General features: G+C 41.8%; 1 protein-coding gene across 1 annotated transcript in view; it reads left to right on the top strand.

Annotated features, from left to right (window-relative positions):
* The first annotated feature begins 306 nt into the window (after positions 1-306).
* Positions 307-15,523, top strand: part of myo15b (myosin XVB) — a 61,987-nt gene continuing 46,770 nt past the window's right edge. Inside the window, exons 1-18 of the mRNA XM_059324240.1 lie at positions 307-2,433; positions 2,585-2,761; positions 4,460-4,524; positions 4,652-4,715; positions 5,541-5,650; positions 5,773-5,847; positions 6,336-6,429; positions 7,975-8,078; positions 8,192-8,255; positions 9,489-9,602; positions 9,709-9,870; positions 9,949-10,062; positions 10,154-10,212; positions 12,098-12,221; positions 12,324-12,419; positions 14,071-14,202; positions 14,767-14,892; positions 14,987-15,064. Coding sequence (XP_059180223.1) covers positions 307-2,433; positions 2,585-2,761; positions 4,460-4,524; positions 4,652-4,715; positions 5,541-5,650; positions 5,773-5,847; positions 6,336-6,429; positions 7,975-8,078; positions 8,192-8,255; positions 9,489-9,602; positions 9,709-9,870; positions 9,949-10,062; positions 10,154-10,212; positions 12,098-12,221; positions 12,324-12,419; positions 14,071-14,202; positions 14,767-14,892; positions 14,987-15,064 — 3,885 coding nt within the window. The remainder of the gene's footprint in view (positions 2,434-2,584; positions 2,762-4,459; positions 4,525-4,651; positions 4,716-5,540; positions 5,651-5,772; positions 5,848-6,335; positions 6,430-7,974; positions 8,079-8,191; positions 8,256-9,488; positions 9,603-9,708; positions 9,871-9,948; positions 10,063-10,153; positions 10,213-12,097; positions 12,222-12,323; positions 12,420-14,070; positions 14,203-14,766; positions 14,893-14,986; positions 15,065-15,523) is intronic.

The following is a 15,523-nucleotide window of genomic DNA, read 5'->3' as shown; positions in this document are numbered from 1 at the left end:
AGAACAAATGCCACAAAGGACAGGGCAGATGGAGCAAAAAAAGGAAATGAGGAGAAAAAAGTGAGACAAAATAGTTCCAAAGCACTTCAGCCTCCCTCTAAAGTATCTGATGGGAAAGAAAAATGTAGAGTGAATTCACCAATTGTGAAGGACAGAAAGACGGATGCAGCAAAGAGCAATAGAAGGAATAAAGTAGATCAATGTAAAAAGAGAAATACAGAACCAAAAGAACAAGTGGGGAGCACTCTAGGGAATGGAACAACTGTAAATCATAGATCACAACCTCAACATGACAAAGTTGGTAAGATGCGCATAAACAAGTCCAAACTCAAGCCTTCACCAAAAGCAGTGAGGATAAACAACAAGCTCCTTACGAAACCTGAAAATAAGAGACGTGACAAGGTGACAGAGAGTGAGGAAGAGGACGAATCAGAGAGTGATACAGGAAGCTCAGCGGAGGTGACAGAAGAGGAGACGAGTAGTAATGATGAGAAGGAGGAGGAGCAAGGCAGCGACGAAGAGCCATCTGAGACACATGGAAGTGAGGAGAGCAGTGAGGAGAAGGCTGAGGCGTTAGATAGTCAGAGAGACACGGGACAGACAGCTGACGAGGAATCAGACAAAGAGCATTCGGAGGAAGCCGAATCCAGAAGCGAACCAGTCACATCAAGTGAAGAAGAAGGTATAAACGAGAAGGAAGTTGAAGTATCCGAGGCATCCATCAGTGATGTGGGTGAAGACGAGGAGATAACCAAGGAGGACACAAAGCCAACAGCTGACAAAGCCTGCAGACGACGCAGACAGACTCCCCGTGCCTCGAGGCCTGCACAAGGACCGAAACACAAGATGTTTAAAAAAACAAAGGCAGATAAGCAGGCTGAGAAAGAGGAGAAACAAAGAGCCAAAGCAGAGAAGCAAAGGTTAGAAAAGGAAGCCAAACAAAAAGCCAAAGATGAAAAAAAGAACAAAAAGAAACGACAGAAAGAGGAAAAATCCAGTTCTGCAACAGAGGAGACGCAACCACCAAAAGGTCTTTCTGGAAATGTGGTTGACACAGCAAAGGGAAAGACCCAGTTAGCAAACAAAATAAAGAAGATCAATGAGAAATATGCTCCTGTAGAAGCTGATCCAGATGAGGAAGAGGAGGAGGCCGAACCAACATTGACCAATGCCATCAAAGGCCAAAACCGAATTATGCTTCTTAAAGCCAAAGGTAAAGACCTCAAAGCCATTCTGGACCCTGCAGAGCAGCAGGACACTGGAGGTGCCGTCAAAGGTCGGTTGCTCTTGGGGAAGGTAAAGATGGCATCTCTCCGGAACAAAGCAAATAAGATGTTACCAAAGCCTGATGAGGAAACATCAGAGAGTGATGCCAGTGATGGGGGGTCCTGCAAACCCAAGGAATGTTTGATAGCACGAAGATCAGGGATGACCACTCTTCGCCGAATGTCTGGTTGGATTCAGAAAAACATGCCACGGGGGTTAAATGTGAGAAAGAAGTTTTCTGCTTGGACTAAAGCCATTGGGTTCTCCCACTGGCTCTCCATTCGGATGATAAAACAGAAGCAAGGGCCCAGAAAATCTAAGGGTAATATCCTCAAACATAGGATGGCCATGAGAGTTGCCAGTAAAACCAGCTTGGCAAGTAAGAAAAACAAGAGTTCCCCTGCAGACAAATTGGGTAAAGAGAATGCCAGCGTCCAGGGAATTGTGGGGGAGGGAGGGGAGGAAGTGGTCCCAGCTGGGGAGAAAGAGGTAGAAGCCAAATTTGCTGTGGTACTCCCCAGGATGAACAAACTGGGCAATGCAAAGTTAGCTGATGTTTCCCAGGCAGCTCCTGGAAATGGTTCTCCATCAGGTACAATGGGACCACCAGGAGAACCCACTACATCCCAGCCAAAACCCCCTAAACCAGGAGCAAGGCTTGTGCTTCCTGTCAAACCAGATCTCAGCCTCCTGAAGTCCATCAAGAAGTCCTTTCCAGGAGGGTTAGCGTCAGGTGTAGATGTGTCAGAGAGGAGCCCTGGGTCGAATGGTGCACTGGAGGGATCATCCAACTCTGAGGAAAGAAACAGGAGAGCTGCTCTAGACAATCAAGATGGAGTCAGTGTGCTACAGGCTGCAAGAGGGAAACTGGACCCCTCTCAAATCAACCTGAGCAAGATGCGTTTGTCAGGCGGAACAAAAAATGGTGCGCCAACTCGAGCCAAGGGACCAGACTTGGAGAGAGAGGCTGCAGCTGGGCTACCCAGGTCCACCACTCAGCCCTTTCCAAATGGGGAGACAAGCGCTGTGATGCCAGGTGTCCGGTCCTTGTATGAAGAAGAGGCAGACAGGGAAGTGGCCCAGCTGATGGGTGAGGGGGGCGTGTATACTATCAACCAGCCAGAGGTGCACTGGGCTGGTAACCCACGGATGAGTGGAGACCCTCAGGTATGTGTTACGTTTTTGGTGGCAGACTCTGGTATGAAATTTATAATCCTAGAAAAATAACAACAGTGGGAGTGTGACAACATGTAGTTGAATCTTTGATCCAATGATTCTTTGAAAGTCAATCATCTGTCTTTGCTGTGTGTGGGATCAGGACTGGCTGCGTGCTGAGAACTTGTTGCCCCACCAGACAGTAGAGAAGCTAACCAAGTGGACAGTCTATGATGATGAGGGCCAGACCAGGACTGTTCCTGCCCACAATGGCAGGGGCCCCTGGGAATCAGAAGACCCCACCCAGGAGATGCTTGAGAGTCGAATGGTCACCACACAGGTATGAAAAAGTCCTCTTAGCACCCCTGGCCTAGAGGAGGGAAGAAAAATTAGATGCAAAGCAAACCCCCTTTTGCCACTTGATTGATTGAGCAGTTGATTGTACAGACATTATCTGTAGCTGACCAGCAGTGTACCAATTGCTCAGACTCTGATTGGCTGGAGAACCTACTGGGAATTCTGGTTCTTTTCCTTTTTCCTCCAGATCCTAATCCTCCAGCTATCAACTTTCATAAATTGAAGCGATAAAGCCTGGATTATTCCACTATCCAACAAACATCTCTGCCATTCACATCAACCGTAGAGGTGTCTACCTTCTGTCCTATATAATATAACAAGGTGGTACTCTGCCTGTTGAAAATATCACAGTTATATTGTTGAAATTATTAAATTAAGGCGATGGAGATAGACATTATGTTTAGTTGGCATGCACATTATATGATGGGCACCAGGAGTTTATCCAAACAGTCTTTTCTCCAGCCTGTATTTGGCTTTCCTGAACTAATGATATTGATAAAGGTGCAATAACACTGACAGGTGCAAGAAAAGTAATCAACCACTTTGGTCCATACAGTCCCAAGAGGAGGTCTAATGAGGTTAAATTAAACGAAACACCTGAGTGGGTGGACAGTTGGTAAGCAGGCCCTTAATTGCGATCTCCTGATTGATACAGATGTGATAGTAAAATGTTGATCACTGTGGTTGTGATGTGACAATACATCTCCTTGACCAGTCATGATTTACAGCACTGCCAGCAACCCTTGTAAGAAACCTGGAACTCACATATAGTAAGGGCCACATATAGTTTCAGGAACTTGTCTCCAAAGCAGGCAATGAATAGGGCCAGTGACAATGAACATGCCCGGTTTTACATTTAAGAAAGTGGAAAAAGCCTAAAAGTGGACCAGGGTGTTTGGAAAGGAGGATATCTTGGCGCGAGACTCAAAGAATAATTCGTATCCATAACACATTTCATAGCAAAATGGCCAGTACTTGTCCAGGTAATTGATCCAGAACAAAGTGTTGGACTGACAAAAAAGCCTATCTGACTGACACCCATGCTCTGGAAAGACTGCCTTGCACTTTGACCATTTAACATTGTAGTACTCCTGAGCCATTTTTATTGATTTATCTGTGTACGTAGTATTTTTCTACTACGAAACCTAAGAGACAAACATGACCCCTATTCAGAAAAGTTATAGTCTAACGTCTTAGGGTTGGAATGTAAGCATATCAGTTCTAATCATCACTTGTAGCCAGTGTGCACACAAGACAATAGGGCATAAAAGACTTACTGCTGGTTTATTTATTTCCTGGTCTGTGCAGATACAATAGAGCATACAACACACCGCAGCATGCTGCTATGAGATTGCAGTATATCAGCTATCACGCTGCTCCACTGCTGCAAGTGGATTGGTTACTTGCTGTGGAAAGGTTACTAGTGGAGTGGACCTTTAGCAGCAGGGAAGTGCAGAAACAAAACACATCTTAAACCATAAAGGGCTCTGGCAAAGGATCAGTCACTTTTTCTTCAAATCAAAATTATTTTTGATTCGATGTTAGCCAGACTAGTTAATGACTGTGGAGAGAAGGTAAGGAAAAAGTTATCTGAAGTTCACAGCCCTGACTGACAGAAAGGATGTATCGTTTTAATGTGGACTTGTGTCTTCTTAGCTGCTAATATCTCTGCCTTTTTCAGGTGCTTATTCCTGGCAGCAAAAGAGTTGTAGAGGTGGATGAAGTGGAAGATTTGTCCCAGCTGGAGTGAGTTCTATCTCTCTCTCTCTCTCTCTCTCTCTCACACACACACACACACACACACACACACACACAGTACCTTCAGAGGAGGATAAACATGCACTTTTCCACCCTTTTTGCCTGATGTTCTTAGAGAGGTCTGCGAGAGCTCAGTGCTTCTAAATCTGAAGAAGAGGTTCCACCGTGACTGCATTTATGTAAGTAACATTACTGACCTCACTCTATGATCTGAAGCATTTTTCAAATGACTAAACTGTTCCAATCTTTTGGGGCAAATACTTTGTGCCGCAACTGGAATTTTATGTTGAATAGATTTTGGAAAAAGCTTATATGTATAGTGTATAGAAGCATTTTAAAACTGAGCAGCTGTAGGGTTATTGCTATTATTGTTGTCATTTTTTATCTTGTTCTTCTCTGTCTTTCTCTCTCCTCTAAACTTTTCCCCTCTATCCTCCCTCCCTCTCCCCTCTCTCTATCGACTGTATTTTACTATGTTGATCTGTCCTGTACAACGAGATCTACTGCACGTCTGTCCATCCTGGGAGGGGGATCCCTCCTCTGTTCCTCTCCCTGAGGTTTCTTCTTTTTTTCCTGTTGAAGGTTTTTTTTTTTATGAGTTTGTCCTTGTCAGCTGTGAGGGTCAAAGAGCAGAGCATGTCGTGTCCTGTAGAGTCTGATTCTGGGCTCTGTAAATTGAATTGAATTGAATTGAATTGAATTGAATTGAATTGAATTGAATTGAATTAAATTAAATTAAATTAAATTAAATTGAACCGTCCACTGAGAAATATGATGAGATTTGGTTGAATTATCCAAAGAACCGAGTAAGAAGGACCTTAAGTTAAGATCTTTTTTGCAAAGGTACACATTTCATGCTTAAATGCTACATGAGAGCCAAATAGTGGCGATCATCTTGGCAGATAAGAAAAAAACACCAATGTTTTTGCTAAATTAGATTTTCAGACTTGTTTTTCCCCCAAAAAGTATTTTGTTTTCAGTATTACAATTTTCTTTACTCACAGACTTACATTGGAAACATGCTGCTGTCCATTAACCCCTTCAAGCCCATTCAAATCTACACAGAGGAGCTGAGACAGAAATACCAGGGCAAAGACAAGCAGAGAAACCCACCGTGAGCAAACACTTCTCACACCTCTTTTTCTTATTGTACTTTGATTTACAACTCTTTGCAACATCTGCCCACCTCACGTTGTCCATTCCCTATGTTTGACTTTCTGTTGTTCTCTGTTTCAGCCATGTGTATGCCATAGCCGACGCAGCTTTCAGTCAGTCTCAAACCTCCACACAGGAGCAGTGCATCATTATAAGGTGACCAAAACACCAATTCTATCATGTATCATCAATTTCTAAGCAGTTTTGCTTTTCGTTTTCTTCATAAAACTTTTCTCCATCATTTTTAATCTATACAGATACAAACATTATGTTAAATGATAAGGCTTCCTATTGTAGATTTTTTTAATCACAGTCAACAAATCCAATGAAAATATCAAAACCAACACCAAATGTAATGTGCTATAAGGTATTGTGTGTGTGTGTGTGTCCAAAGTCTCTGACCAATCAATGGTCTGCATTGTTTGAACTCTACCTTCTCGTATCAGCTTAGCTTGCTTAAAACCTCAATTGTAAAGTACCAGATACCAGGTACTATACCCAAGTTTTGCTCAGAGAAAACCAAAAAAAGTGTGAGGCATGTTGAGTGGAGCCGTGCTGTACCATGCATTGGAAATGCAGTTTAATGGCATTTCAACCACTGCTAAAATTCAGCATATCCATTTCATTTTCTATTTCTTGTATAGTGGCCAGAGTGGTTCAGGGAAGACTGAAGCTACTAAGCTGATAGTCCACTACCTCAGCTCCTTGTATCAGGGCAGAAACGACAACCTGCGACAGGTAATTTACTGTAGAAAACCATAGACTGTATATAAATAACTGATGTAGTCACCGTGACGTCACCCATTGTTTGTGGCCCATTGGAAGCGTTGAGTTCAGCGCTGCCATCTTGATTCCGATACGGGGAGCAGACCATATTTGGACTGTGAAGGAGCGAGAGGGATCTGATCACTGACTACAGCCTCTCTACACCTCAACCTGACTGAGAGAAGTCACTGCTAATTCATGTTAGCAATAACTGGAGCATTAACTGGGATGTTAGTTTTGGCTAGCAAAAAAACAAAAACAAAATGTACATTACTTACCTCAGAAAAACAGCGAACAGTGACTCCTTGGAGTGTCTGTTAGTCCAACCAAACGCTGAACAAGACATTTTTTATGGAACAAAACATTCAAATAAACTGTCATTAAGTGAAAATACAGTGAAAGGGTCAAAGTTATGAGACCAAATCGGTAAACTTCCTTTTTTATATCTATATAACGTTATATATAACTTTATTGACACGTTGCCATGGATACGCATTGTTTCTCTCCTGATGACGCCTCATCTTGTTAGTGACCTGTCAATCAAAGGTAGCATGCCCCAAATCATACAATTCTTTATCTTCTATTTTCTTCTAAATGGGGCCATTATTAGAGCTATTAACATTCGCTAGGAGCGATTGAGACTATAGTGTTGTCCCAAAAAAAGTTTCTGAGGTAATAAATCAAGTGAGAAGTTTTCTCATTTTGCATTGAAATGAATGGACAGAATTTTTTTGAAGCCAAACTTAGCACCCCCTGCTTGAATTTCGGTAGAATGCAGCTTGAGGCACTTCCTGGTTTGCCTCCCTGCTCAGACACGGAGATTGCCGCCTGTAGCAAACACAAAGAAACACTTTCATTAATGTAAAGTTTTATCAGTTAGCCACACTACAAAGTTGCTAATCCTCTAACCCAAATGACCACAGAGGTCATGTTGCATTTCCACATGAGTGCCTCAAGTAGTGGCAGGAGATGAAAATGTTCTCATATCTACACGTAACACTCACAAATCAGTTGCAGTTTAGTTTAGACAACAACACTACTTGGTTAGGTTTAGGAAAAGATCATGGTTTGGATTAAAATAAGTACATTTGTTACATTACTTAACCTTTTCGCGCAAGTACATATAGTTAAGCATGTAATGTAGAACATGACGTACTTATGTTTTGTATGTAGTTACGTTGACTTCTCATGGCTGTAGTAATTATGAAGGGAGCTGTGTAGGATGTCAGGTGATGGAGTATAAAGAGGGACAAAGTCCGTAGAAGGTTGGGGTGGATGGCACAAACAGCCATCCACCCCAACCTTCTATGGACTTTGTCGCTCTTTATACTCAATCACCTGACATCCTTCTTGGCTCCTTATTACTACAGCCATGACAGTGGTTGCACTACAATGAACATAAACATGGGTTGTAATAGATTACTTGTAAAAATGATCTATTGGGGCATTTTTGGCAGGGGGACAGTCTCCTAAAAAGTGTCCCATCATTGTCTTTGTTTCACTTTCTTTCTTTTCCAGCCAATGGAGGTCTTCCCCATCCTGGAGAGTTTTGGGAATGCCAAGACCATTCTCAACAACAACTCCAGCCGCTTTGGCAAGTACCTCCACATCCACATTCTCCAGTGAGTCCAACTGATGTTTGAAATATCTTCACTATACGCTTCTTTGTTGCTCCCCCTGATGAGATTGGTTGCAGCTGTTTTTATTGTCCACTGTCTCTAATCTTGGTTGACAGTGGGGTTGTTGTAGGGACCTCGTTGTCCAAATATCTCCTTGAGAAGTCAAGAGTTGTCTTTCAGGTGAGGACATTGAGTGAGGTGTGCTGTGTGCTCAAACAGACATCATGGAGAAGTCCATGATGTTGCATTTATAGAGAAGCGATCACATTGGCTTTAGTCCCTGCAATGTGAATAAGGCTGCTGGATGATTTGTCAATTTGTCACTTCTTCTTTTCTGGTTGAGTGTTTTTGATTCTTGGAAAATTAACTTTTTGGAGGCTCAGTTTTTTCAGTTTTTTCATCTGTAAAAACTGATGGAATAGTTTTCCTATCCTCAGTTTTTAGCCATGCGAGTCACACTGCTCTAAAAATGTCAAATGACAATGACATCATGATCCCCAGAGGTGGAATCACAATAACTTTTATGCCCTCTTGGTTTCCTTTCATGCTATCAGCAGGTCAAAGTTTTCAATTAATCGAGTGAAATGTCTCCACACCATGAGGCACATTTTGTTTTGTTTTGAATGATGGAAATCGACAACTGTTAGAGCGATTCCCACTAAATTTGGTACAGATACTCAAGGTCTCAGGAGAACTAGTAAAGAACTAACAAAATTGGTAATCCCGTGACATTTCAGTAAGCACCATCAACAAGTTAAAGTTTTAAATTATCAAATTAAATATGTCAACATTTACTCAATGGATTGACACACAATTTGGTACTGGTGTACCTTGGTACAATACCTCTGGTATTCGTGGTTCCCAGAGGATGAATCTTAATTACATTGGTGATCCCCTGACTTTTCCTCAAGCTATCAGATTGCTGCTTCTGAGTGAAATGTTTTGACAAATTCTTTTAGACATTCTTGATTCCCCAGGATAAACTGTAATAACGTTTATGATCCCAACATTTTCTCTAAACCCATCATCCAGTAAAACATGTAATTTGTCCAATAGCTTGGGTTATAATCAAATACCTAAAAAACCGAAGATATTCCTGAGACATATATGTACACTCAACTAAGATGGTGGCCACTGGTGATCACTGCTACATATCAAACTTTTAATATCGTCATTGTGAGCATGTTAACCTGTTGTTGTTTGCTTTTCACTCAAAACACTTTGCCTCATTAAAGCATCACAGAGTACTTGGCATGTCTGCAGAATCTTATCTTCCTATTACCTTTATTCTTTCCACATTCTTTCCTACTGGTTTGGAGTGAACGACTTAGTGAATAATACAGCCACTCATTTGTCCGTGACAGTGGAATTAATTGTGTTCACTGTCTCGTACTTGTCTCATTTCCCTTGAAGGCCAATGAGGAGAGGAACTACCATGTGTTCTATGAGCTGCTGGCAGGTATGAACGACTGGGACAAACAGGAGCTCTACCTGCAAGGAGCCGAGACCTATTACTACCTAAACCAAGTACATCACACATCAGTGACGGAACTATTCTCCATTATCTAATGTTGTCCCTCCCTCTATACTTGTTCTACATGTTACACATGTATTTTTGTCTGTCCTCCTTGAGGGTGGTGCCTGTGAATTGAAGATGAAGCAGGAAAAGCAGGACTTCCAGCTTTTGGTTCAGTGCTTTGAGACCATTGGCCTGCATGCTGACCAGATCTCTACCATCTGGGCCATCCTCTCCTCCATCCTGCAGCTCGGCAACGTCTGCTTCAGCTCATATGAGGTGTGTGTGGAGAAGAGAGAGTGGGAATTATGCAGATTATACGTTTAAATTGTACACCAGTTTTTTTTTTTCCTTCAGAGCGAGTCATTTGAGGTGGCACGTATCTTCAGCGAGGCTGAGGCCAGGAGGGTTGGATCCTTGTTGCAGATTTCCTCCGAGGCCTTGCAGACTGTCATCACTCACAGAGTCACAGTCAGTAGCCTCATATGCACCAGTCTTGGTTCGTTGTCCATATATCTATATTTGTGCATGAGCGCACACTTATTATCTGTCTTGTGTACAGGAGACGACCTACGATAGGATCTACTGCCCTCTGTCTGTGGAAAGTGCCATAGAATACAGGTACATTTCCTCAACTCATCATAAAGCAGCATTTAGGTCAGTTAGGTCCCTCTGTCCAACCTAGCTTATGTAACCTAGGAGTTGTGTTTGACAAGGACATGTCCCTGGATCACCACTGTTAACAGTTGGTGAAGAACTGCTTTTATCATCTCCGGAATATCACTAAACTGAGGTCTATGATCTCAAAAACTGAAATGGAAACGATAATTCATGCCTTTGTGTCATCTTGCATTGATTATTGCAACACTCTTTTTATGTGTTTCAACAAAAAGGCTGTAAATCGCCTTCAGACTGTGCAGAATGTGGCAGCAAGGCTCGTAACTGGAGCTAGGAAAAGAGATCATATCACCCCAATTTTATACTGTTTACACTGGCTACCAGTTAATTTTATGATTCATTTAAAGATTTTAGTACTTACTTTTAGAGCCCTAAATGATCAAGCTCCCATGTACATTGCTGAACTGCTGAGACCCTACTCTCCCTCATGTTCATTAAGGTTGTCAGATCAAAAACTCTTGATGGTCCCCCGCACCCATTTTAAAACGCGACGTGACTGCTCTTTCCAGGCCAATGCCCCTCGCCTCTGGAATGCACTTCTACTGACCTTACGCAGCATAGAGTCCACTTACAGTTTTAAGAGAGAACTTAAAACATATCTCTTAAAGCAGGCTTTCCCCTGATGTTAATGTTTTTCCAGTTTCCTGTTGTTGTACTATTGTGTGTTTTTCTGTTAACTCTATATTTTACTAGCCTGGGTATACCCATACTGCCTTGCGCGCTCAATTTCATTTCGAACTTCGAAAGGGTCTGGAAACTAACGCCGTTTCTTAGCCCTGTTTTAGGGATCCAATCACAGAACAGGGAGGGACGGCTAGACGATGACGCGTACTACTTGGCAGACGGAAGCTTGTAGTTTTGTAGTTTTCTTACAGATCCAACATGGCTGCAGCAGACGCAAAGCTCTCTTTCGATCTAGCTGACGGCGTTTTAAATAGTTTAGAGCAAAAGTTTATTTTAAAAGACGAACAACAATTAACTTTACACTCTTGTTTCACCACGAAAAAAGATGTTTTAGCCTTGCTTCTGACAGGATTTGGCAAAAGCCTAATCTACCAACTAGCCCCGCTACCGCTCACTGCTGTAACGCCGGTGATCTCGCTACGAGCCGGGGGACAGCGGAGCCGCTGAGAGACCCGCAGCAGCTCGTCTGTTGCCCATAAAATCAGTGGATGTGTGTGGCTGAATGACATGAGTGGGGAATAAGGCGTAAAAATAAAAAATCTTGCAGAAAGCGAGAACTGGAGAAGCAAAGCAGCAAGCAACACTCTCTATCTCACACACACACACACACACTGTCGATAGACTGTGAGCTGAAACTACAGAGCAGCCAGAGTCAGAACATGCTGCAGAAAAACATTGCAGAAGCAGAAATCAGCATTTTAGTCTCAAAGTAGAGATGGGCTAGTCCGGCTATGTAAACATTAATTTCTGTCGCTCTACATACATCATCTTGTAATAACTGATACGATTGGCTAAGAGCTAAGTACAGACGCTTTTGATAGATAATACTAGCGCCCGATAAACAGCTCTGGAGGATCGTAAACCACACCTCCTCTACGGAAAAATGAATGGCTGGTTTCCAGACGAATCTCATTTGTGATTAGTCTGGCGTTAGCCAGGCTAGTATTTTACTGCATTTTATCCCTGATGTAAAGCACTTTGTGATTGTATCTATGAAAAGTGCTCAATAAATAAATTGTACTTTACTTAACTTTTGATGCAGTCTTGATGTTAGTCAAGGCTAGAAAAGCACTATACAAATGCAGTCCATTTCCCATTTAACATTGTGATTTTTACATATTAGCCCCTGTTTCCTCTCTTGCAGAGATGCCATTGCCAAAGCCCTGTACTCAGTGCTGTTTGACTGGTTGTTGGAGCAGATCAACGACTGGCTGAGCCCCACAGAGATGGACAGCACAGTGGGCATAGTCGACATCTACGGGTTTGAGGTTGGTATTCTACCCAGACTGAGATCTTGAAACTTAAACTTAAAGCAGCATTTGCTTCTGATGACGGATTTGACGTCACAGTGCTTCTATGTTCCTCTGCAGGATCTGGGAGTGAACAGCTTTGAGCAGCTGTGTATCAACTTTGCCAATGAGCAGCTGCAGCATTTTGTCAACAAGGCAGTGATCTCCCAGGAGCAGGTCAGTGGGCTGTTGATCCATAAAGATCAACCAACCCTACAGATACCACTGTTTAATCACCTGTTGGAACCATGTAAGTCATATGTCACATTACATAGGATCATCTGCGTCATGCTGCAAAAGTTTCTGTGGGAAATTATACAAACCACTTTATGAGAATCTCTGGGTTACTGTAAAAGCCTTTTATTAATCACTTTTGAGAAATACTGTTTGACTCTTTTATCACTCGTGCACTCCTGCAGCTTATGTCACCTTCTAATGGTGTCTAATCTTAAATCCACTCTAATCATCAAATGGACGATTGTTGCATCATAACCATTCAGCATGAGTATGGGCAGGTTCCTTTTCCCAATAATGGGGATTTTAGTTTAACCCTCCTGTCGTCCTTCCGGGTCAAATTGACCCAATCTGTTTTGACTATTCCTTCTTTCCTCCCTCCTCCTGCCTTCCTCTCTTCTTTCCTTCCTCCTCTATCCTTCTTTCCTTCCCTCGCCCCTTCTTTCTTTCTTTCCTTCCTTTCCTCCCTCCTTCCCTTCTTTTCTTTCCTCCTTCCGCTATCTCCTTTACTTTCTCTCTTCTTTCCTTCCTCCTGATTTCCTCTCCTTTCCTCCTTCCTTCCTTCTTTCATCCCTCCCGCCTCCATTCCTTCCTCTATTCTCCTTTCTTCTTCCCCCCCTTTCCTTCTCTTCTTTCTTTCTTTCTTTCTTTCCTTCCTCCTTCCTTTCTGCCCTCTTTCCTTCCTGCCTCCCTCCTTTTCTTCCTCCTTCCTTCTTTATTTTTTCCTTCCTTTCTTCTCCTCCTCCCCTTTCTTTCCTCCATCCTCCTTCCTTTCTCTCTCCTTTCCATTCTTTCTCCTTTTCGTCCTCTCTTCTTTCCTTCCTCCATCCTTCTTTCTTTCCTTCCTTCTTTCCTCTATCCTTTTTTACTTCCCTTTGCGTCCTTCCCTCTTCTTCCTTCCTTGACCCGAGGACAACAGGAGGGTTAATGCATCTTTGGTGATAACAAGGCACCACTTGCCATCTTGTGTAAACTTCAGATTCTACATAAAGATATAAACATGAAGAATTTACTTTACATTTCCAAAAATGAAATCAATCTCAGTGTTTTAGGTAGGGCAACAACTGACACTTTTATTGCATGCTTTACATTTTTTAATAAAAAAAGCATACTTTCTTCCATTATTATATCATTCGTCAAAATGATAACATCATCTGTTTTTTTAAAAAAAGGCCCAGCTGAGATAATACGTTATAGGTAAAAATGTTATTTTAATAGCCTGTTAGTCAGGGCATTTTATTACTTTATTGGTCAGTTTATTATATCTTTGGGTTTTAATACAATGTTGATCAGGTTAAGTACATATTATATAACATTTTCAAGTGTTTTTACTTTTTCAGAAAATGATTACATTATTTGGTGCTACAGGTACCTGACTAAACAAAAAGATAATGGATGTTATAGTTATAGTGTATGCTAATATGTTAGCATGTAGCACTAAAGCCAATGGTTTTGATGTCTGTGCTTTTATCACCCAATTGAAAACCTGACAATTAGTACCAAGGACTTATCAACTAAAGAGCACCTGCAGTAAATGCTTTCACACACGTACACTCAGTTTTGTCTGTAATATTTGCGTGTGTATTGCCTACAGGAGGAGTACAGTGCAGAGCAGATCCAGTGGTATCCCATGCCACTCAAAAACTTTCACTCTTGCCTGGAGTTGATCTCCGCCAGACCACATGGCATCCTCCGCATACTGGACGATCAGACCTGCCTTCCCCAGGTAGGTACAATACAGAAGCCCAGACGCACAGCCAGTCACACACGCACACACACACACACACACACACACACACACAAACACACACACAGGCACACACACACACACACAGAAACACACACTTGACCAAGTGTTTGTGGCTGAGCAAATAACACCGTGGTTTTGCCAGGTATTGTCATCATTTATTTATTTATCTTGTCACCACGGAAACAAAAACTGCTAGGTCAACACAGCTAGGCAAGCAGTTTCCCTCCATTTGCAGTCATTATGTTAAACTATGCTAAGAGTTTCCCTCTGTTTGCAGTAATTAGGCTAAGCTAGGCTAGCATTTTCTCTCCGTTTGCATTCATTATGTTAAGCTAAATGTATATACAATATATATTTTCACACTTTTGATAGGATACTTTGATAAGAAGAGGAAATATCCTTAATGTAATGGCTTTGCGTTTATGACACTATAATATGGTTATAGCAAGACAAAATGTTTTAATTTCATCTAGCTTTGAGCAAGGGTTGAATATTAAAAAATAGCTTAGCTTGGTATTGATCCCCATGTTTTTTCATCAGGCCACTGACCACACCTTCCTCCAGAAGTGCCACTACCACCATGGGAACAGCCCCTACTATGCCAAGCCCAAGAACCCACTGCCAGTGTTCACTGTCTATCACTATGCTGGAGCTGTCACTTACCAGGTATACCAGGCACAGTACACCGCTCTATGCAGCAGTCCTGTCAAACACCATCCAATGCTGCAACATTTATGATTTAAAAAATGACTTTTTTCAGGTTCATAACTTCCTGAATAAGAACCACGACCAGTTCAGGACAGAAGTGGTGGAGCTTTTTGCCAGAAGTCGATCAAAGGTGAAGAAACTGCATTAGACCAATACAGGGCGCTGATAAGGGTCTTTTGGCACTGCATTCACTGAGGCAAAAAACAATAATGACATCTTAATAGTGACTTCCGTATCTTGTTATTATAACCATCTCATAATTGCAAGATCGGGAACAATGAAAATTCAATTCAATTCAATTCAATTCAATTCAATTCAATTCAATTCAATCAAATTCAATAAAGTTAAATTCAATTCAATACAGTTCAATTCAATTCAATTCAATTCAATAAAGTTCAATTCAATTCAATACAGTTCAATTCAATTTAATTCAGTTTTATTTATATCACAAATGTGCCTCAAAGGCATTCCCTACAGCATACAACACCCTCTGTCCTTTGACCCTCACATTAGATAACAAAAAACTTTTGTAAAAACAAAAAAGACAGAGAAAGAGAGACAGAAATGCACAGTGATTTTTTAAAGGACA

Source organism: Centropristis striata, chromosome 21, assembly GCF_030273125.1.
Source record: "Centropristis striata isolate RG_2023a ecotype Rhode Island chromosome 21, C.striata_1.0, whole genome shotgun sequence".
NCBI lineage: Eukaryota > Metazoa > Chordata > Actinopteri > Perciformes > Serranidae > Centropristis > Centropristis striata.
This window is presented reverse-complemented; position numbering and strand designations above follow the sequence as displayed.